General features: G+C 42.4%; 1 protein-coding gene across 2 annotated transcripts in view; it reads right to left on the bottom strand.

Moving 5' to 3' along the window:
• The window catches only part of LOC124031382 (immunoglobulin superfamily member 21-like), a 283,359-nt gene that overhangs the window by 173,521 nt on the left and 87,562 nt on the right, over window positions 1–22,276 (bottom strand). For both annotated transcript variants that reach the window (XM_046342539.1, XM_046342541.1), the window contains exon 2: window positions 4,238–4,350. In XM_046342539.1, the coding sequence (XP_046198495.1) occupies window positions 4,238–4,350 (113 nt within the window). The remainder of the gene's footprint in view (window positions 1–4,237; window positions 4,351–22,276) is intronic.

Below are 22,276 nucleotides of genomic sequence, written 5' to 3'. Positions count from 1 at the left end.
TATGTATTATACTGAGGTTGATATGTAAAAGTGTCTTTTTGTGTCCTGTCTTGAAATGTCAGCATTTGTAAAGATGAACCTAGAGAAAAGGTTTTCTTCCAAGAAAAGTCTATATAAAAGAAACAATCTAACAGGAAATCTCATAATAGAAGTGTCACTGCCTCAACCATATACAGTGCATTTGGGAAGTATTGAGACCTCTTGACTTCATTTTGTTACAGCCTTATTCTAAAAAAAAATCCCCTCATTAATCTACACACAAGAGCCCATAATGACAAAGCAAAAACAAGTGTTCAGACATTTTTGCAACCAAAAAATAAAAAATACCTATATATCAAATTTACATAAGTATTCAGACCCTTTACTCAGTACTTTCTTGAAGCCCCATTGGCAGCAATTACAGCCAAGCTACAAGCTTGCAATACCTGTATTTGGGGAGTTTTCCCCATTTTTCTCCGCAGATCATCTCAAGCTCTGTCAGGTTTTAATGGGGAGTGTCGATGCACAGCTATTTTCAGGTCTCTCCAGAGATGTTTGAACAGGTTCTAGTCCAGCTCAAAGACATGACTTAAGGACCTTCAGAGACTTGTCCCGAAGCAACTTTCCCTCGATCCTGACTAGTCTCCCAGTCCCTGCCGCTGAAAAACATCTCCACAGCATGATGCTGCAGCCATCATGCTTCACCGGTCCTTCTCCCACGATTGCTCAGCTTGGCCAGGCAGCCAGCTCTAGGGAGGGTCTTGGTGGTTCCAAACATCTTAAATTTAAGAATGATGGAGGCCACTGTGTTCTTGGGGACCTTCAATGCTGCAGACATTTGTTGGTACCCTTCTCCAGAGCTGTACCTCGATACAATCCTGTCTTGCAGCTCTATGGACAATTCCTTCGACCTGATGGCTTGGTTTTTGCTCTGACATGCACTGTCAACTGTGAGACCTTATATAGACACGTGTGTGCCTTTCCAAATCATGTCCAATCAATTGAATACAATCAAGATGTAGAAACATCTCAAGGATGATCAATGGAAAAATAATATATCAATGGAAAGCTAAATTTGGAGTCTCATTTTTTATTTTATTTTTTTATTTCACCTTTATTTAACCAGGTAGGCTAGTTGAGAACAGGTTCTCATTTGCAACTGCGACCTGGCCAAGATAAAGCATAGCAGTGTGAACAGACAACACAGAGTTACACATGGAGTAAACAATTAACAAGTCAATAACACAGAGAAAAAAGGGGAGTCTATATACAATGTGTGCAAAAGGCATGAGGAGGTAGGCAAATATGATCAGATGATCATGTACAGGTAGAGATATTGGTGTGCAAAAGAGCAGAAAAGTAAATAAATAAAAACTGTGGGGATGAGGTAGGTGAAAATGGGTGTGCTGTTTACCAATAGATTATGTACAGCTGCAGCGATCGGTTAGCTGCTCAGCTAGCTGATGTTTGAAGTTGGTGAGGGAGATAAAAGTCTCCAACTTCAGCGATTTTTGCAATTCGTTCCAGTCACAGGCAGCAGAGTACTGGAATGAAAGGCGGCCGAATGAGGTGTTGGCTTTAGGGATGATCAATGAGATACACCTGCTGGAGCGCGTGCTACGGATGGGTGTTGCCATTGTGACCAGTGAGCTGAGATAAGGCGGAGCTTTGCCTAGCATGGCCTTGTAGATGACCTGGAGCCAGTGGGTCTGGCGACGAATATGTAGCGAGGGCCAGCCGACTAGAGCATACAAGTCACAGTGGTGGGTAGTATAAGGTGCTTTAGTGACAAAACGGATGGCACTGTGATAAACTGCATCCAGTTTGCTGAGTAGAGTGTTGGAAGCAATTTTGTAGATGACGTCGCCGAAGTCGAGGATCGGTAGGATAGTCAGTTTTACTAGGGTAAGCTTGGCAGCGTGAGTGAAGGAGGCTTTGTTGCGGAATAGAAAGCCGATTCTTGATTTGATTTTCGATTGGAGATGTTTGATATGGGTCTGGATAGCAAAGGGTCTGAATACTTAAGGTATTTTGGTATTTTATTGTTAATATATTTGCAGCAGTTTTCGCATTATGATTATTGGGTATTTTGTGTAGATTGATTATAAATTTTTTTAATCAATTTTAGGATAATGTTGTAACATAACAAAATGTGGAAAAAGTCAAGGGGTCTGAATACTTTCCGAATGCACTGTAGTTTGACTCAATAATCAGCAATGTTGAGGCAGTACAGTTAAGGGAACAAAGATCAATGGGATAGCGTCAAGTCTACTTATCGTAGACATTTCATTTAAACTTGGTCATTGATGCACTTCTATTTAAACAGATTTACATTTAGAATAATGACCTGTATTTCAAAATGTAGGATGCTCATATTGGAAAATTATGGGCAATTAAATGGGCAATCTGCAGTAGATACATCTGTTTTTGGACTTACAAATGAATGATATGTACCCATTGATTGCAAAATATGCTAAATATTATCTTGTTTTAGCTAAATGTAGCAAACATTGTATAGCCTCAAAACATGGTTAAAACTATTTTTTAATATAATGGACGGTCAGTCCTTGCATCCAGATCTATGTCTATGAACTTGAGAGTGGTTACATTTATCAAGCACTATCCCTGTGCTTTTTAGCCAAACAGCGGTGTGTCCACATAATATTTCCCCTAGGATTTAGACTTGGTTAGGTGGGTTTATAAGAAGTTCAATAAGGCTTTCTTGTGTCTCGTTCAGCAGTGGGGTCTTCTTATGTTTACCAATGACCAAATGAACGAACACCCTCCCAACAATCTAACATGGGGGAGGTTCGATACTGCTGTGGGGTTGCTTTGCTGCCTCTTGTACTCGTGGCCTTGAATGTGTGCAAAACATCATGAAATCAGCAGATTATCAAGATTTTTTGGGAGTGGAATGTTTAACCCAGTGTCCAAAATGGGTCTCTGTTGAAGGTGGTGGTTATTCCAGCAGGACAATGTCCCCAGACACACATCAAAGCAACAAAAAATGGTTCAAGAAAAAACGAATTGCAAAAAACGCTGGGGTTATATCCTTCCTGTTTGGCCCTGTCTGGGGGTGTCATCGGATGGGGCCACAGTGTCTTCTGACCCCTCATGTCTCAGCCTCCAGTATTTATGCTGCAGTAGTTTATGTGTCGGGGGGCTAGGGTCAGTTTGTTATATCTGGAGTACTTCTCCTGTCCTATCCGGTGTCCTATGTGAATTTAAGTATGCTCTCTATAATTCTCTCTTTCTCTCTTTCTCTCTCTTGGAGGACCTGCGCCCAAGGACCATGCCTCAGGACTACCTGACATGATGACTCCTTGCTGTCCCCAGTCCACCTGGCCGTGCTGCTGCTCCAGTTTCAACTGTTCTGCCTGTGATTATTATTATTTGACCATGCTGGTAATTTCTGAACATTTGAACATCTTGGCCATGTTCTGTTATAATCTCCACCCGGCACAGCCAGAAGAGGACTGGCCACCCCACATAGCCTGGTTCCTCTCTAGGTTTCTTCCTAGGTTTTGGCCTTTCTAGGGAGTTTTTCCCAGCCACCGTGCTTCTACACCTGCATTGCTTGCTGTTTGGGGTTTTAGGCTGGGTTTCTGTACAGCACTTTGAGATATCAGCTGATGTACGAAGGGATATATAAATACATTTGATTTGATTTTATTTAAGAAAAGCGCAAAGCTGCAAATATATTTTGTCCAAACTGTATGACTGCAGAATTCCACAGAATAAATATAGCATATTTCATACTGCGTACTTGTATAATTCTAACCGCCGCATAATTGGGGAGTTCTGAGTAAATGAAATAATCAGGCCGTGAGCTAACAGCTGTTGCTGCATTGACATCCATCCAAGTGCTTCGGTGTGACCTCTTTGGAACACCATTGTTTCAGTAGATAAAACCTCTGAACTGTAATCATCTGCTATTAATGTCACATTAGCTTCTATTTTATGCAAAATATCCGGGCATAACTGAGAGTAAAATCATATTCCTAACCAAAAGCCAGAGTGACACCCTTCACACCTGGCATGAATTACCTGGCCCTTATTAATTCTTAAAATTGGAATTTGTCACACTATACCACTAGAGGAAGAGAGGCTAATTGGTATTTGGTCAAGAGTTAAATACCTACATCATATAAAATATATGAAATAAAAATTAAATGGATTAAGTCACACTGATTAGTATTGAAAGGCTGGTGTACATGGCATGCATATACAGTATAGTGTATGAACTTGCTTTACTTACCCTATACCACACGATCTCTCGAAGTCTTCCATCAGTCTTGAAGTTGCACTTCAGGGTGACAGTCTCTCCCACAACAACAGGAGGAAGGGGCTCAATGGTTACTGTCAAATATCCTATAGGACAGAAGACAGAAATAATGAGTATGGTTTGTAACGTCACTTCATGACTATATACAGTGCCTTCAGAAAGTATTCACAACCCTTGACTTTTTACAGATTTTGTTGTGTGAGAGCCTGAATTGAAATGGCCTGCACACAATACCTCATAATGTCAAAGTGGAATGATGTTTTTCTTCATTTTTACAAATGAATACAAAATGAAAATCTGAAATGTCTTAAGTCAATAAGTATTCAACCCCTTTGTTATGGCAATCCTGAATAAGTTCAGGAGTAACAATGTGCTCTACAAGTCACATAAGTTGCATGGATTGTTTAATATGATTTTTTAATGACTACCCCATCTATGTACCCCGCACATACAATTATCTGTAAGGTCCCTCAGTTGAGCAGTGAATTTCAAAAACAGATTCAACCACAAGGACCAGGGAGGTTTTCCAAAGTCTCGCAAATAATGGCACCTATTGGTAGATGGGTAAACATTCAAAAAGGAGACATTGGATATCCCTTTGAGCATGGTGAAGTTATTAATTACACTTTGGATGGTGTATCAATAGACCCATTCACTGCAAAGATACAGGTGTCCTTCCTAACTCTGGTGCCAGAGAGGAAAGAAACTGTGCAGGGATTTCACAATTAGGTTGATGGTACCTTTAAAACAGTTACAAACTGAGGATGGATCAACATCATTGTAGTTACTCCACAATACTAACCTACATTTTAGAGGGAAAAGAAGGAAGCTTATACAGAATAAAAAATATTCCAAAACATGCATCCTGTTTGCAACTAGGCACTGAAGTAATTCTGCAAAAAATGTGGGAAAGCAATTAACTGCATGTCCTGAATACAAAGTGTTACAGTATATTTTGCGAAAATCCAATACAACACATTACTGTGTACTACTCTCCATATTTTTAAGCATAGTGGTAGCTGTATCATGTTATGGGTATGCTTGTAATCGTTAAGGACTGGGGAGTTTTCAGGATAAAAAATAAATGGAATGGAGCTAAGCACAAGCATAATAATCCTAGAGGAAAACCTGGTTCAGTCTGCTTTCCACAAGACACTGGGAGATGAATTCAGCTATCAGCAGGTCAATAACCTAAAGCACAAGGCCAAATCTACACTGGAGTTGTTTACAAAGAAGACAGTGAAAGTTCCTGAATGTCTGAGTTACAGTTTGGACTTAAATACACTTGAAAATCTATAGCAAGACCTGAAAATGGTTGTCTAGCAATGATAAAGCTCTTAGAGAGTTACCTAGAAAAACTCACAAGTTTAATCGCTGCCAAAGGTGCTTCTACAAAATATTGACTCAAGGGTGTGAATACTTATGTATATGAGATATTTCTGTATTTAAGTTTCTATAAATTAGTAACATTTTCTAAAAACACATTTTCACTTTGTCATTAAGGGGTATTGTGCATAGATGGGTGAGAAGAAAATACTTAATCCATTTTGAATTCAGGCTGTAATAACAAATGTGGAATAAGTCAAGCGATAGGAATACCTTCTGAAGGCTCTGTAATAGGAAGCTTGCTATCAACAATTCAATGGTAGATCAAACTCTGATCCCTGTTAGTGGAACATCAGCACATGCATATTGATATGATTGTTTCAAACATGGAAATATGTCTAGTTTGACGAAATGTTGTATTATTATATTTTAGAGTCTATTTCAGTGGGACTTTCTAAATATTGACTTGATCTGAAACAGATTATATAATGTATTGACATGTTTTTTTTTCATTACTACTGTCATGCCTTGGTCATTGTATCTTGTGTTTTTGTTATATGTTTGGGTAGGCCAGGGTGTGACATGGGTTTATATGTTGTATTTCGTATTGGGGTTTGTATTAATTGGGAGTGTGTATTATTAGGGGTGTGTCTAGTTAGGCTTGGCTGCCTGAGGCGATTCCTAATTGGAGTCAGCTGATTCTCGTTGTCTCGGATTGGGAACCGTATTTAGGTAGCCTGAGTGCGCGTTGTATTTCGTGGGTGATTGTACCTGTCTCTGTGTTAGTCACCAGATAGGCTGTAATTAGTTTCACTCGTTTGTTGTTTTTGTATTTTCAGTTATTTCATGTACCGCATTATCTTCATTAAAAGTCATGAGTAACCTACACGCTGCATTTCGGTCTGACTCTCTTCAAACAACAGACGAACTTTGTTACAACTACATGTATGGGGAATACATTTTCAGGGGATTGCACACTTCTCATTGAAATGAATTAGAAAAGGGACCAAAAGCAGTGTAAGGTACTGTATACACATGTATTATACCTGTATTTTAAATAGATTTGGATTACACCACAGTAAACATCCAAAACCAATATATTTTACTTCTGATTGAGTGCCCAACATGATTTATTCAAAGTTTTCTCAAATTTTTGAGGTCCCAATAGATAAAAACAGTGACAAATACATGGATTCAAAACCAACAAAAACCAAACCAAAATAAAATTAGTCTGTGCAAAGCTCCGCATGTTTTGCATGTTGTTTCAGCGACTTTCGCTTATGTTACGATAACTAGACAAGAAACAGCTGAAGTGAAACAAATGTTACTGAAACAACATAAACCTTGCTCAGCTATACTTTGAACATTCTTATATACAGTATAACAGCTTTGTTTGTGTAAAATTAGAAAAAAAACATAGATCAGGCTGTTTGACATTGGATTATAACTTCCTCTCTCAAGCAGCACCAATTTGCACATACAGTGCCTTCAGAACGCATTCATACCCATTGACTTATTCCACATGTTTTGTTACAGCCAGAATAGAATTAAAAGTTCAATATTTTTTTTGTATCATCTATGTACACAATACCCAAAATTGACAAAGTAAAACATGTTTTAAAGAAATATCAAATGTATGACTCAGCTGTTGCTGCTCAAAGCCCAGCTAACTAAGATGCCAGATTTTCTATCTTAATAGACTCACAGTGGGAAGGAGCTCTCTTCTTCCCTCCAGTCACTTACAGTAAGTCACACTTACTGTTCTGTTATAATCTCCACCACGCACAGCCAGAAGAGGACTGGCCACCTCTCAAAGCCGGGTTCCTCTCTAGGTTTCTTCCTAGGTTCCAGCCTTTCTAGGGAGTTTTTCCTAGCCACCGTGCTTTTACTGCTAACCTACAAAGCCGATTTGGTCCTGCCGTACATACCTACATGTACGCAATGGTCACAAGACGCAGGCCTCCTAACTGTCCCTAGAATTTCTAAGCAAACAGCTGGAGGCAGGGCTTTCTCCTATAGAGCTCCATTTTTATGGAATGTTCTACCTACCCATGTGAGAGACGCAGACTCGGTCTCAACTTTTAAGTCCTTATTGAAGACTCATCTCTTCAGTAGGTCCCATGATTGAATGTAGTCTGGCCAAGGAGTGTGAATGAGAACGGAAAGGCACTGGAGCAACGAACTGCCCTTGCTGTCTCTGCCTGGCCGGTTCCCCTCTCTCCACTGGGATACTTTGCCTCCAACCCTATTACAGGGGCTGAGTCACTGGCTTACTGGTGCTCTTCAATGCCGTCCCTAGGAGGGGTGCGTCACATGAGTGGGTTGAGTCACTGACATGATCTTCCTGTCTGGGTTGGCGCCCCCCCTTGGGTTGTGCCATGGCAGAGATATTTGTGGACTATACTCTGCCTTGTCTCAGGATGGTAAGTTGGTGGATGAAGATGTCGATCTAGTGGTGTGGGGGCTGTGCTTTGGAAGAGTGGGTGGGGTTATATTCTGCCTGTTTGGCCCTGTCCGGGGGTTTAGTCGGACTGGGCCACAGTGTCTCCCAACCCCTCTTGTGTCAGCCTCCAGTATTTATGCTGCAGTCATTTGTGTCGGGGGGCTAGGGTCAGTCTGTTATATCTGGAGTCCTGTGTGAATTTAAGTATGCTCTCTCTAATTCTTTCTTTCTCTCGGAGGAGGACCTGAGCCATAGGACCGCGCCTCAGGACTACCTGGCATGATGACTCCTTGCTGTCCCCAGTCCACCTGGCCGTGCTGCTGCTCCACGTTCAACTTTTCTGCCTGCGGCCATGGAACCCTGACCTGTTCACCGGACGTGCTACCTGTCCCAGACCTGCTTTTTTTTCAACTCTCTAGAGACAACAGAGATACTCTGAATGATCGGCTATGAAAAGCCAACGGACTTACTCCTGAGGTGCTGACCTGTTGCACCCTCGACAACCACTGTGATTATTATTATTTGACCATGCTGGTCATCTATGAACATTTGAACATCTTGGCCATGTTCTGTTATAATTTCCACCCGGTACAGCCAGAATAGGACTGCCCACCCCTCATAGCCTGGTTCCTCTCTAGGTTTCTTCCTAGGTTCTGGCCTTTCTAGGGAGTTTTTCCTAGCCTCCGTGCTTCTACACCTCCATTGCTTGCGGTTTGGGGTTTTAGGCTGGGTTTCTGTACAGCACTTTGAGATATCAGCTGATGTAAGAAGGGCTTCATAAATACATTTGATTTGATTTGATGAGTGCTGCCAATGCAATTGTGTAGAAAACCCTAATCTCAGTTTTCAAATGTCTCTAGCTGTATGTTTGCTATGGAAAGCCAACTGTTTAATGTATGTTAGAAGACTATTTAGAAGGATCCAAACTTGTATGCAATTAAACATGAGGTAAGTCTGACATACTGTAATATAATTCTACACACGTTAATTGTGATAGTGTGTTGCTTGTCATAGTCAACAGGCCCTTAAAGTGAAACCACAGAGATCTGTGATGGAACGATTAAGCTCCACAGCTTGAGGAAAGACTAAGGTCTCTCCCTTTTAAAGCACCTCCATACACTTATTACAGACTTGAGAAATCCTCTCTGTGGAGTTGATTTGAATGGATAAGCCCTGCTGAAGACTGCAGGTCATTAACACGAGCTGATGCTCTTCGAGCAAATCCCAACCACTTAGTACCGACGCTCCACATTGCTCTCTAAGACATGAGGAGCCCAGCCACGGCTCGTGCAGTACTGGCCTCCCTCCCTGTGAGTTCTCTTTAAATGGATGCAACTCTCACATGTTGAAGGGAAATAAAAAATGTAACCATGGAAATGTCAACTGAGTCAGTGGGATGCAATGTCACTCACCAGGGGAAAGAGTCTATCATGCCTTGTCTAAATGGCAAATGTCACAGTAGAGGCTGTGGAAACTTATCACTGTATGAATAATGCAGTTCCACATACAGTGCCTTCAGAAAGTTTTCATACCCCTTGACTTATTCCACATTTTGTTGTGTTACAGCCAGAATAAAAAATGTATTAAAGATATATTTTTTGCATCCATATACACACAGTACCCCATAATGACAAGGTAAAACACATTTAAAAAAAATATCTAATTTAGATAAGTATTCACACCCCTTGCAATGACACTCCAAATTGAGCTCAGGTCCATCCAATTTCCATTGATCATTCTTGAGATGTCACTAAAACTTGATGTCACTACAACCACCTGTGGCCAATTCAATTGTTTGGACATTATTTATAAAGAAATACACCTGTCTACAGAAGGTCCCACAGTTGACATTGCATGTCAGAGCAGAACTTATACCATGAAGTCCAAGGAACTGTCCATAGATCTCAGTGATAGAATTGTAATGAGGCATACTATATATCTGGGGAAGGGTAGAAAACCATTTTTATAGTGTTGAAAGTTTCCAAACGTGCTGTGGTCTCCAGCATTGGGAATTAAAAACAAATGGAACTACCCAGACTTTGCCTAGAGCTGGCCATCCGACCAAAAAGAGCAACCGGGTAAGAAGGACATTGATCAGGAAGGTGACCAAGAAACCAATGACCACTCTGACAGAACTACAGTTCCTTGGCGGAGATGGGAGAATCTGCCAGAAGGAGAATAGACTCTACAGCACTTCACCAACCTGGGATTTATGGGAGAGGGGCCAGACAGAAGCCACCCCTTAGAAAAACATGACAGCACACCAGGAGTTTGCAAAAAGGCACGTGAAAGATTCTGAGAGCATAAGGGAAAAGATTCTGTGGTCTGATGCGAAAAACATTTTACTCTTTGGCCTGAATGCGGAACACTATATCTGGAGAAAGCCAGGCTCAGCTCATCACCCGTCTAACACCATCCCTACAGTGAAGCACTGTGGTGACAACATCATGCTATGGGGATATTTTTCAGCAGCAGGGACTGGGCGACTGGTAAGGATAGAGGGAACAATGAAAGGAGCCAAATACAGGAAAATCAATGATGAGAACCCGCTTCAGAGTGCAAATTACCTTAGACTGGGCCAAATATTTACATTTCAACAGGACATTGACCCCAAGTATACAGCCAAAGCAACACTGGAATAGCTTCAGAACAAGAATGTGAATGTCCTTGAGTGGTCCAGCAAAAGCCAAGACTTGAATCCCATGAAACATCTGTGGAAAGACTTGAAGATTGCTGTTCATTGATGCTCCCTGTTAAACTTAACAGAGCTTAAGAAAATCTGCAAGGAAGAATGGGAGAAAATCCCCAAATCCATGTGTGCAAAGCTGATACAGATACATCCAAATCAAATCAATCTGTATTTGTCACATGTGCAGAATACAGCATGTGTAGATTTACAGTGAAATGCTTACTTACAAATGCAACAATGCAGTTTTAAGTTTAAAATAAAGTATTTTGTCAAATAAACTGAGGTAAAAAATAAGTAAATAAAAAATATATACAAAAAATAAGAACAAAAATTTATTAAGGAGTAACAATAAAATAACAGTAGCAAGGCTTTACACAGGGGGTGGCGGTACAGAGTCAGTGTGCAGGGGCACCGCTGAGTTTAGGTAATTGAGGTAATATGTACATAGGTAGGAAAGAGGTAAAGTGACTATACATGGATAATAAACAGAGAGTGGCAGGAGCGTAAAAAATGGGGTTGTGGGGGAAATGTAAATAGTCCGGGAAGCGATTTGATGAGCTGTTCAGGAGTCTTTTAGCTTGGGGGTAGAAGCTGTTAAGAAGCCTTTTGGACCTAGACTTGGTGCTCCAGTAGAGAGAACAGTCTATGACGATGGAGGCTGTATTCTGGCAATTATTTGGGCCTTCCTCTGACACCGCCTGGTATAGAAGTCCTGGATGGCAGGAAGCTTGGCCCTAGTGATGTACTGGGTTGTTCTCACTACCCTCTGTAGTGCCTTGCGGTCGGAGGCCGAGCAGTTGCCATACCAGGCAGTGATGCAACCTGTCAGGATGCTCAAAATGGTGCAGCTGTAGAACTTTTTGAGGGTCTGAGGACCCATGCCAAATCTTTTCAGTCTCCTGAGTGGGAATAGGCATTGTCATGCCCTCTTCACGACTGTCTTGGTGTGTTTGGATCATGATAGTTTGTTGGTGATGTGGACATCAAGGAACTTGAAACTCTCAACCTGCTCCACTACAGCTTCATCGATGAGAATGCTCGGTCCTTCTTTTCCTTTAGTCCACAATCATCTCCTTTGTCTTGATCACATTGAGTGAGCGGTTGTTATCCTGGAACCACACCTCCAGGTCTCTGACCTCCATACAGGCTGTCTCATTGTTGTCGGTGATCAAGCCTACCACTGTTGTGTCATCTGCAAACTTAATGATGGTTTTGGAGTCGTGCCTGGCCATGCAGTCATGGGTGAACAGGGAGTACAGGAGGGGACTGAGCACGCACCCCTGAGGGGACCCCATGTTGAGGATCAGTGTGGCAGATGTGTTGTTACCTACCCTTACCACCTGGGTGTGGCCAGTCAGGAAGTCCAGGATCCAATTGCAGAGGGAGGTGTTTAGTCCCAGGGTCCTTAGCTTAGTGGTGAGCTTTGAGGGCACTATGATGTTGAACGCTCAGCTGTAGTCAGTGAATAGCATTCTCACATTGGTGCTCCTTTTGTCCAGGTGGGAAAGGGAAGTGTGGAGTGCAATAGAGATTGCATCATCTGTGGATCTGTTGGGGCGGTATGCAAATTGGAGTGGGTCTGGGGTTTCTGGGATAATGGTGTTGATGGGAGTCATGACTGGCCTTTCAAAGCACTTCATGGCTACAGATGTGAGTGCTACGGGTCGGTAGTCATTTAGGCAGGTGACCTTAGTGTTCTTGACAGCAAGCTTCAGTCCTCCTCTTGGTACTTTTACTTCAATACAAAACCTTGGAGGCTCTTTGTTCTCACCCTCTTCCATAGACTTACACAGTAATTATGACAACTTCCGGAGGATGTCATCCAACCTATCAGAGCTCATGCAGCATGAACTGACATGGTGTCCACCCAATCAAATGTTCTGAAAATGAATCTAGTACTGAAAGCATAAGCTACAGCTAGCTAGTACTGCAGTGCATAAAATGTTGTGAGTAGTTGACTCAAAGAGAGAGACAATAGTTGACCAGTTTTCAACAAATTAATTTCTTTAAAAATGAAGGAGAAGCAAGAGAGAGAGAGAAAGAGAGATTTGGTCATTTATTTTCACTTTCAGTTTCACTTACTGTTAGAGGAAATCTAAATTCCAATATGTGTTGTAGCAAAAAAACAAATTTACACTCTATCTATTTCATAATAAGTTGTAAATTTATAATTTCTTGCATGAAATAGATCGAGACCAGTCTTAAAAGTCAGGTAACAGCGTTTAATTCAAGAGAGTACTGACTCAAAATACAAAGAACATTACATTTTAAAGAGAGAACATAAAATGACCTCATCAGTTTCTCACACTCTGTCCGATCCACACAATAGCGCAGTGTCTTCAATTCTGGAGATCTTCTTCTACTCCCCTCATAAAACAAACATTCCAATCGGTCTAAAAATACATTTTCTCGTCCACTAATGGAACATCAAAGAACATTATTATCTGTCTGAAAAGATATGCCATCCCTCTCCCTTAAACCCACAAGGTACATGTAACTGCGTTAGTCTGTTGGAGAAAGAGAGTCGGACTGAAATGCAGTGTGTAGGTTACTCATGACTTTAATGAAAGATATGACGGTACATGAAATAACTGAAATACGAAAACAACAAACGAAACGTGAAACTAATTACAGCCTATCTGGTGACTACAACACAGAGACAGGTACAAACACCCACAAAATACAAAGCGAAAGTCAGGCTGCCTAAATACGGTTCCCAATCAGAGACAACAATAAGCACCTGACTAATTGAGAATCGCCTCAGGCAGCCAAACCTATACCACACCCCTAAATCAGCCGCGATCCCAAATAATACAAACCCCAATACGAAACACAACATATAAACCCATGTCACACCCTGGCCTACCCAAACATATAACAAAAACACAAAATACAATGACCAAGGCGTGACAGAATCCCCCCCCCCCCCTAAGGTGCGGACTCCCGGACGCACCTCAAGAGCATAGGGAGGGTCCGGGTGGGCGTCTGTCCATGGTGGCGGTTCTGGCTCGGGACGTGGACCCCACTCCATTAATGTCCTAGTTCCTCCCCTTTGCGTCCTGGGATAATCCATCCTCTCCGCCGACCATGGTCTAATAGTCCTCACCCAGATCCCCACATAACTGAGGAGCAGATCGTGACAGAGGGGCAGCTCGGGACAGAGGGGCAGCTCGGGACAGAGGGGCAGCTCGGGACAGAGGGGCATCTCGGGACAGAGGGGCAGCTCGGGACAGAGGGGCAGCTCGGGACAGAGGGGCAGCTCGGGACAGAGGGGCAGCTCGGGACCGAAGCAGCCCGGGACTGAGGGGAAGACCGGTACTGAGGGGAAGCCCAGTACTGAGAGGAAGCCCAGTACTGAGAGGAAGCCCAGTACTGAGAGGAAGCCCAGGCAGGTAGTAGGCTCCGGTAAATCCTGGCTGGCTGGCGGAACTGGAAGAGTCAGGTTGTCTGGCAGATCTGGAAGAGACTGGTTGTCTGGCAGATCTGGAAGAGACTGGTTGTCTGGCGGTGCTGGGCTGACTGGCGGCACTGGCGGCGCTGGGCAGACTGGCGGTACTGGCGGCGCTGGGCAGACTGGGAGCACTGGCGGCGCTGGGCAGACGGGAGACTCCGGCAGCGCAGGAGAGGAGAAAAGCTCTGGCTGCGCTAAACAGGCGGGGGACTCCGACAGCGCAGGAGAGGAGAAAAGCGCTGGCTGCGCTGAACAGGTGAGGCGCACTGGAGGCCTGGTGCGTGGTGCTGGAACTGGTGGTACTGGATCGAGGACACGCACAGGAAGCCTGGTGCGGGGAGCTGCTACCGGAGGACTGGTGTGTAGAGGTGGCTCTGGATAGACCAGACCGTGCAGGCGCACTAGAGCTCTTGAGCACCAAGCCTGCCCAAGCTTACCTGGCTCGATGCCCACTCTAGCCCGGCCAATAGGAAGGGCTGGTATGTGCCGCACCTGGCTCTGCACCCGCACTGGAAACACCGTGCGATCCATAGCATAACACGGTGCCTGCCCGGTCTCTCTAGCCCAACGGTGAGCACAGGGAGTTTGCGCAGGTCTCCTACCTGGCATAACTATTCTCCCTTCTAGCCCCCCCCAATAATTTTTTGGGGCTGCTTTTCCGGCTTCCAACCGCGTCGCCGTGCTGCCTCCTCATACCAGCGCCTCTCCGCTTTAGATGCATCTATTTCTTCCTTGGGACGGCGATATTCTCCAGGCTGAGCCCAAGGTCCTTTACCGTCTAATTCCTCCTCCCATGTCCAATTCTCCAAGTGGTGCAGCCTCTCCCACTGCAACTGCTCTTCACGATTAACAGGGAGATTTGGCTCAGGTCTGAACCCTGACTCAGCCACTTTCTCTCTGCGCCCTCCCCCAATAAATAATTGGGGGTTACTTTCGGTTTTCGCTCTGCGTCGCCGTGTTTTCCTTTTTGACCTTTAGCCTGTAGCCCTCTTCGCACTGCTGAAGCGAATCCCAGGCGGGCGCCTGCACTCTCTCTGGGTCGGCCGCCCACCTGTCGATTTCTTCCCACGTCGTATACTCCATGCCTTTACCTTCCATAACGTCCTCCTTTAGCTCCTGCCAGTTATCTACGTCGTTGCCATTTACACGCTGCTCGGTCCGTGAGAGGTGGGTGATTCTGTAACGGCGTTCGTCTGTTGGAGAAAGAGAGTCGGACCGAAATGCAGCGTGTAGGTTACTCATGACTTTAATGAAAGATATGACGGTACATGAAATAACTGAAATACGAAAACAACAAACGAAACGTGAAACTAATTACAGCCTATCTGGTGACTACAACACAGAGACAGGTACAAACACCCACAAAATACAAAGTGAAAGTCAGGCTGCCTAAATACGGTTCCCAATCAGAGACAACAATAAGCACCTGACTAATTGAGAATCGCCTCAGGCAGCCAAACCTATACCACACCCCTAAATCAGCCGCGATCCCAAATAATACAAACCCCAATACGAAACACAACATATAAACCCATGTCACATCCTGGCCTACCCAAACATATAACAAAAACACAAAATACAATGACCAAGGCGTGACAGTACAGACAATTAATTTGTTTTACTTAAATTTTCAGTCCTAGTTTAACCAAGAACCCATACATTTCATACCATAACATAATAGTATTAAAATAAATGGTTATAATTTAAATGTATACATAATTAATAATTTCAACTATAATTTCCTCCAACACTTACTTAGCCAGCAAATGCAGCTGTCTAGTTAAGCCTACTCAATATGTTAGCCTCAAATGTTTCTCTCAACCTGTGTGCATCTACGTTGTAAGCTTTCATTCATAGGCTAGGTTGTAGAAACCCCATGGAGGGTATAGGGAAAATTGGAGTATTATGTAGCCTAAACCTGTCTATGTTACATTGAACTGGTTGAATGAAATATGAATGACAGTCATCCAATATGCTGTAATAGAAATAAGGCCATGCCCATGAAAAAAATGTAATGTACACCCTCATCTTAAATGGCACTGACCACCACTGGTACTCAGTAAAGTCTTGTATTTGCCCCAAATATATAACATGTTCTATTCAGGACATTAAGATCATTTCTTTGCTACATCATTTGCAGATTTACTTTAGTGCCTTACTGCATGTTTTTGATTGTTTATATTCTGTAGACGCTTCCTTCTTTTCACTGTCATTAATGTTAGTATTCTGGCATAACTACAATGTTGTTGATCCTTCATCAGGTTTCTACTATCACAGTCATTAAACTCTGTAACGGTTTTAAAATCACCATTGGCCTCTTGCTGAAATCTCTGAGCAGTTTCCTTCCTCTTCGGCAACAGAATTAGGAATGACGTCTGTATCTTTGTAGTGACTGGGTCTGTTGATACACCATCCAAAGTGTAATTATTAACTTCACCATGCGCATAGGTATATTCAATGTCTGCCTCCTTATTTTCAAGCACGGTGGTGACTGTATCGTGCTAAGGGTATGCTTGACATCAGCAAAGACTGAGGAATTTGTCCGGATAAAAAGAAAGGAGATGGAGCCATAGCCATGACAAGTAGGGGTGCTGAGGGTGCAGTAGCACCCCACTAATAAATTGAAATTTATCAGGGGTGCTACGTTGACAAAAATCTCCTCAGCACCCCCAGCAAAAAAAACAGCAGTTGCTATGGGCTAAGGACTGAAAACACGGGACATTGGAAAAACATTGCCTGGTCGGATTAATCCCGTTGCCTGCTGTTTCACGCTGATGGGAGGACTAGAGTATGTAGAATACCACGAGTACATGCATCCATCATGCCACATATCAACATTGTAGGCTGATGATGTAAGGGTGTGTTTTCATGGCACATATTGGGCCCCTTGATAAAAGTGGAGCAACGTTTGAATGCCACAGGATATCTGAACATCATTGCCAATCAGGTGCATCCCTTCATGACAGCAGTGTATCCATCTGCAAATGGATTTTCTTTCAGCAGAATAATGCCCCATGCCACAAGGCTAGGATGGTTCCATGAACATGGAAGTGAATTCAGCTTACTACAGTGGCCTGCCAAGTCACCAGATCTCAATCCAATTGAGCATCAGTGGGATGAGATGAAACAAGCTATTTGGAGTAGAGGTCCAGGACCAGCCAACTTGACACATCTCTCTCGGTAATATTGGAGTAAACATGTGCCAGCATCCCTGTGGAAACTTTGTAGAGTCCAGGCTCCGATGAATTGAGGATATACTGAGGGAAAAAGGTGTTTCAGCTCAATATTTGAAAGGTGTTCCTAATGGTTTTGGCACTCAGTGTATACCAGTTATGGCACAGGTGTAACCAACTATTTTTTTATTTCACCTTTATTTTACCAGGTAGGCTAGTTGAGAACAAGTTCTCATTTACAACTGCGACATGGCCAAGATAAAGCAAAGCAGTGTGACACAGACAACAACACAGAGTTACACATGGAATAACATGGAATAAACAATAAACAAGCCAAAAACACAATAAACAAGTCAATGACACAGTAGAAAAAAAGAAAGTCTATATACAGTGTGTGCAAAAGGCATGAGGAGGTAGGCAATAAATAGGCCATAGAACCGAAGAATTAAAATTTAGCAGATTAACACTGGAGTGATAAATGAGAAGATGATGATGTGCAAGTAGAGATACTGGTGTGCAAAAAAGCAGAAAAGTAAATAAAAACAGTATGGGGATGAGGTAGGTAGATTGGGTGGCTATTTACAGATGGACTATGTACAGCTGCAGCGATCAGTTAGCTGCTCAGATAACTGATGTTTAAAGTTGGTGAGGGAAATTTTGCAATTTGTTCCAGTCACTGGCAGCAGATTACTGGAAGGAAAGGCGGCCAAATGAGGTGTTGGCTTTGGGGATGATCAGTGAGATATACCTGCTGGAACGTGTGCTACGGGTGGGTGTTGTTATCGTGACCGGTGAACTGAGATAAGGCGGAGCTTTACCTAGCATAGACTTATAGGTGACCTGGTGCCACTGGGTCTGGCAATGAATATGTAGCGAGGGCCTGCCGACTAGAGCATACAGGTCGCAGTGGTGGGTGGTATAAGGTGATTTCGTAACAAACTGATGGCACTGTGATAAACTACATCCAGTTTGCTGAGTAGAGCCACACTTCTGTAAAAGGCACATGACTGCCAGATGAAAGTTTGCCAAAAGGCACCTAAAGGACTCTCATACCATGAGAAACAAGATCTGGTCTGATGAAACCAAAATTGAACTATTTGGCCTGAATGCTAAGCGTCACGTCTGGAGGAAACCTGGCGCTATCCCTACGGTAAAGCATGGTGGTGGCAGCATCATGCTGTGGGGATGTTTTTCAGCAAGAGCGACTGGGAGATTAGTCAGGATCAAGGGAAATAATAACGGAGCAAAGTACAGAGAGCTCCTTGATGAAAACCTGCTACAGAGCCCTTAGGACCTCAGGCTGGAGTGAAAGTTCACCTTCCAACAGGACAATGATCCTAAGCACACAGCCAAGAAAACATAGGAGTGGCTTCGGGACAAGCCTCTGAATGTCCTTGAACATACCTGTGCTGAAAATACCTGTGCAGCGAAGCTCCCCATCCAACTTGACAGAGCTTGAGAGGATCTGCAGAGAAGAATGCTTGTAGCGTCATACCCAAGAGGACTTGAGGATGTAATAGCTGCCTAAGTTGTTCAACAAAGTACTGAGTAAAGGGTCTGAATACTTATGTAAAAGTGATATTTCAGTGGATGTTTTTATACATTTTATACATACATTTGTAAAAAAAATCTAACAACCTGTTTTTGCTTCATCATTATGGGGTATTGTGTATAGATTGATGAGGGGGAAAATCCATTTAATCCATTTTAGAATAAGACTGCATCGTAACAAAATGTGAAAAAAGTCAAGGAGTCTGAATACCGAATGCACTGTATATACAGCACAAGTCTAAAGTTTGGACACACCTACTCATTGAAGGGTTTTTCTCAATTGTTTTTCTCTACATTGTAGAATAATAGTGAAGACATCAAAACTATGAAATAACATACATGGAATCATGTAGTAACCAAAAAAGTGTTAAACAAATCAAAAAATATTTTGTATTTGAGATTCTTCAAAGTAGCCACCCTTTGCCTTGATGACAGCTTTTTACACTCTTTTTTTTTAAATGTAAAAAAAATATTAATTGAATATTTGAAACATACAATATACTTGCATTGAAGCTGCTCAACAGCTACATCATACCAGTCATCCAACAGATTCCCATTCAGAGCGATACACAAAAGCATCCGGGGTCAATGCCCTGCTTAAGGGCATGTTGACCGATCTACCACCAAGCTAAAAGACGTGAACCCGAAACCTCCAAGATCCCTCCACAGTTCCGCAATAGCTGTCCCTCAATAGCTTTTCACACTCTTGTCATTCTCTCAACCAGCTTAATGAGGTAGTCACCTGGAATGCATTTCAATTAACACGTGTGCCTTGTTAATAGTTCATTTTTTAATTTCTTTCCTTCTTAATGCATTTGAGCCAATCAGTTGTATTGTGACAAGGTAGGGGTGGTATACAGAAGATAGCCCTATTTGGTAAAAGACCGAGTCCATATTATGGCAAGAACAGCTCAAATAAGCAAAGAAAAATTACAGTTCATCATTACTTTAAGACATGAAGGACAGTCAAGAACTTTGAAAGTTTCAAGTGCAGTCGCAAAAAACATCAAGCGTTATGATGAAACTGGCTCTCATGAGGACCGCCAAAGGAAAGGAAGACCCAGAGTTACCTCTGCTGCAGAGGATAAGTTCATTAGAGTTACCAGCCTAATGCTTCACAGAGTTCAAGTAACAGACACATCTCAAAATCAACTGTTCAGAGGAGACTGTGTGAATCAGGCCTTCATGGTCGAATTGCTGCAACGAAACCACTACTAAAGGACACCAATAAGAAGAAGAGACTTGCTTGGATCAAGAAACACGAGCAATGGACATTAGACCGGTGGAAATCTGTAAAGGAAAAGCAGTCAACAAGTGCTCAGAATATGTGGGAACTCCTTCAAGAATGTTGGAAAAGTATTCCAGGTGAAGCTGGTTGAGAGAATGCCAAGAGTTTTCAAAGCTGTCATCAAGGCACAGGGTGGCTACTTTGAAGAATCTCAAACATAAAATATATTTGAATTTGTTTAACACTTTTTTTTGTTACTACATGATTCCATGTATGTTATTTCATAGTTTTGATGTCTTCACTATTATTCTACAACGTAGAAAATAGTACAAATAAAGAAAAACCCCTGAATGAGTAGGTGTGTCTACACCTTTGACTGGTACTGTATATATACACACACATGGAGTCAAACTATCGATGCAATATTGTCTAAAATAACATTGTGATATGTAACTCTGTGTCGATATTTCCCCCCATCACTGCATTCCTGATAAACATAACATTCATTGTGTCATTCAAGTTGAAGAGGGGCAGCTGCAGGATTTAGACATAGGCCAGGCAGAAGCTGGGCAAATCAATTTCCTTTGGAGACAATTACATTTGTTTAGGAAGGTACTATTCAATATGAGCTCTGCATTCGAATTTACTTCATAATACCAAGTTACAGTGAAGAAATTCCATCTTTAGTGTCATGTGGTGGATATCTCCAGTAAGCTCTGACAAGGTCTGTCTGTGTAGAAACACCTCAGGTTTAGTTGGGCTTAAATTCAACAGGGAGGCTTACATTCTGTTTTAATAGTAGTACTGCACAATATTGATCCTTCAAGTGCCATAAGCCCTACATTCTGAGGAATCTGAGAAGATACAATTATATCCTTTCTCACCACCATCTGTTCCTATCCTTAGGAATCAGTAGTTCAGTTGGACTGATTTTCCCATCAGATGTCACACAGCCAAGCACAGTGAATACACCATCATGGCTCCTCAGGCATTGACTAAAGCACAGTGTCTCCAGACTGACATGAACAACTGGGGTAGTTATAATACCATGGAACTGGTGTGGTGCTGGGTTGATACGAACTGCTGCCATCGGCGCAGATCCCTTACTAAAACGCTAAACATAAACTACTGTAAGGGTAAAGTAGTGTAAGTGTACACCTCCATAACATCAAAAGCTCTGTGCAATAAAGCGGCAGACTGCATTATCATTGTTGGGCAACATAAAACACTGTGGAGAGGCTGCAGAGTGTATGGCTTTAATTGGCTCATGTTAACTTGTTGTAGAGGCAGACGAGGCCTCCGTCTGAGGCGCTCAACATCTAATGAGGGCGGCAAACTATGCTTTCTTCCATTATTAACAGCAATTTGCTCAACTGCAGTGAGAAAACAAAACCATTCCCAATGATGAACATGCCCAAAATGTCCTGCTATCGTGCGGCACAAAATGTTCTACTACATAGATGTCAGTGCTACTGACTGTATGAGAAAAATGTATGGCAGAGTTTGTGCTCCTCCGGGTCTCCTTCTCCCTGCTTCGAAAGCTGCGTAAACAAGGAGACCTGATTTGTAGTGTCTAGGACATATTTCAGCAATATCATGTCAAAAGAGGGGGAGAGTGAGAGCAGAAACTGTAATGACAATATGTAGTGTTTCATGTAGATGATGCTTGTTGAGAACAAAGACTGGTGATGCAATAGTAGCAGGACACCAGAAAAAAATGTATTGGGTCCATGTTTCATGTATTGTTTCAGTCAATGTTAAGCTGACACCTACATTGTGTTCTTTTGAACTGCAGTATAACATAAGCTTGCCCACAAAAACAGGGAGTAGGGATGGGTACTGAGCAACTATATAATATGGCATTAATACTCTATTAATACTGGGCAGAATGCCCAGAAGGCTCTGCGTGTTTTCACCACTTCAATGACTTCTAAGCAGCAAGTCTTTTTCTGATAATTTGTTCACTCCTGCCTTTTCACCTATGGTGAAAGGAATACATGTAATTAGCAGAAATACTAGTTCTGGTCAATATGTTCCATTAAATGGTAAGATATTTCATAATGCAGCCAAGGCCTTAGTCTGAATATAATATGTGAATCTACAAATATAAAATTTAGATGCAGACTTTTCACACTCTGATAATGTGTAATA

Source organism: Oncorhynchus gorbuscha, linkage group LG03 (genome assembly GCF_021184085.1).
Source record: "Oncorhynchus gorbuscha isolate QuinsamMale2020 ecotype Even-year linkage group LG03, OgorEven_v1.0, whole genome shotgun sequence".
NCBI lineage: Eukaryota > Metazoa > Chordata > Actinopteri > Salmoniformes > Salmonidae > Oncorhynchus > Oncorhynchus gorbuscha.
The sequence above is the reverse complement of the archived record's forward strand: the minus strand, read 5'-3'. Positions and strand labels throughout refer to the sequence as shown.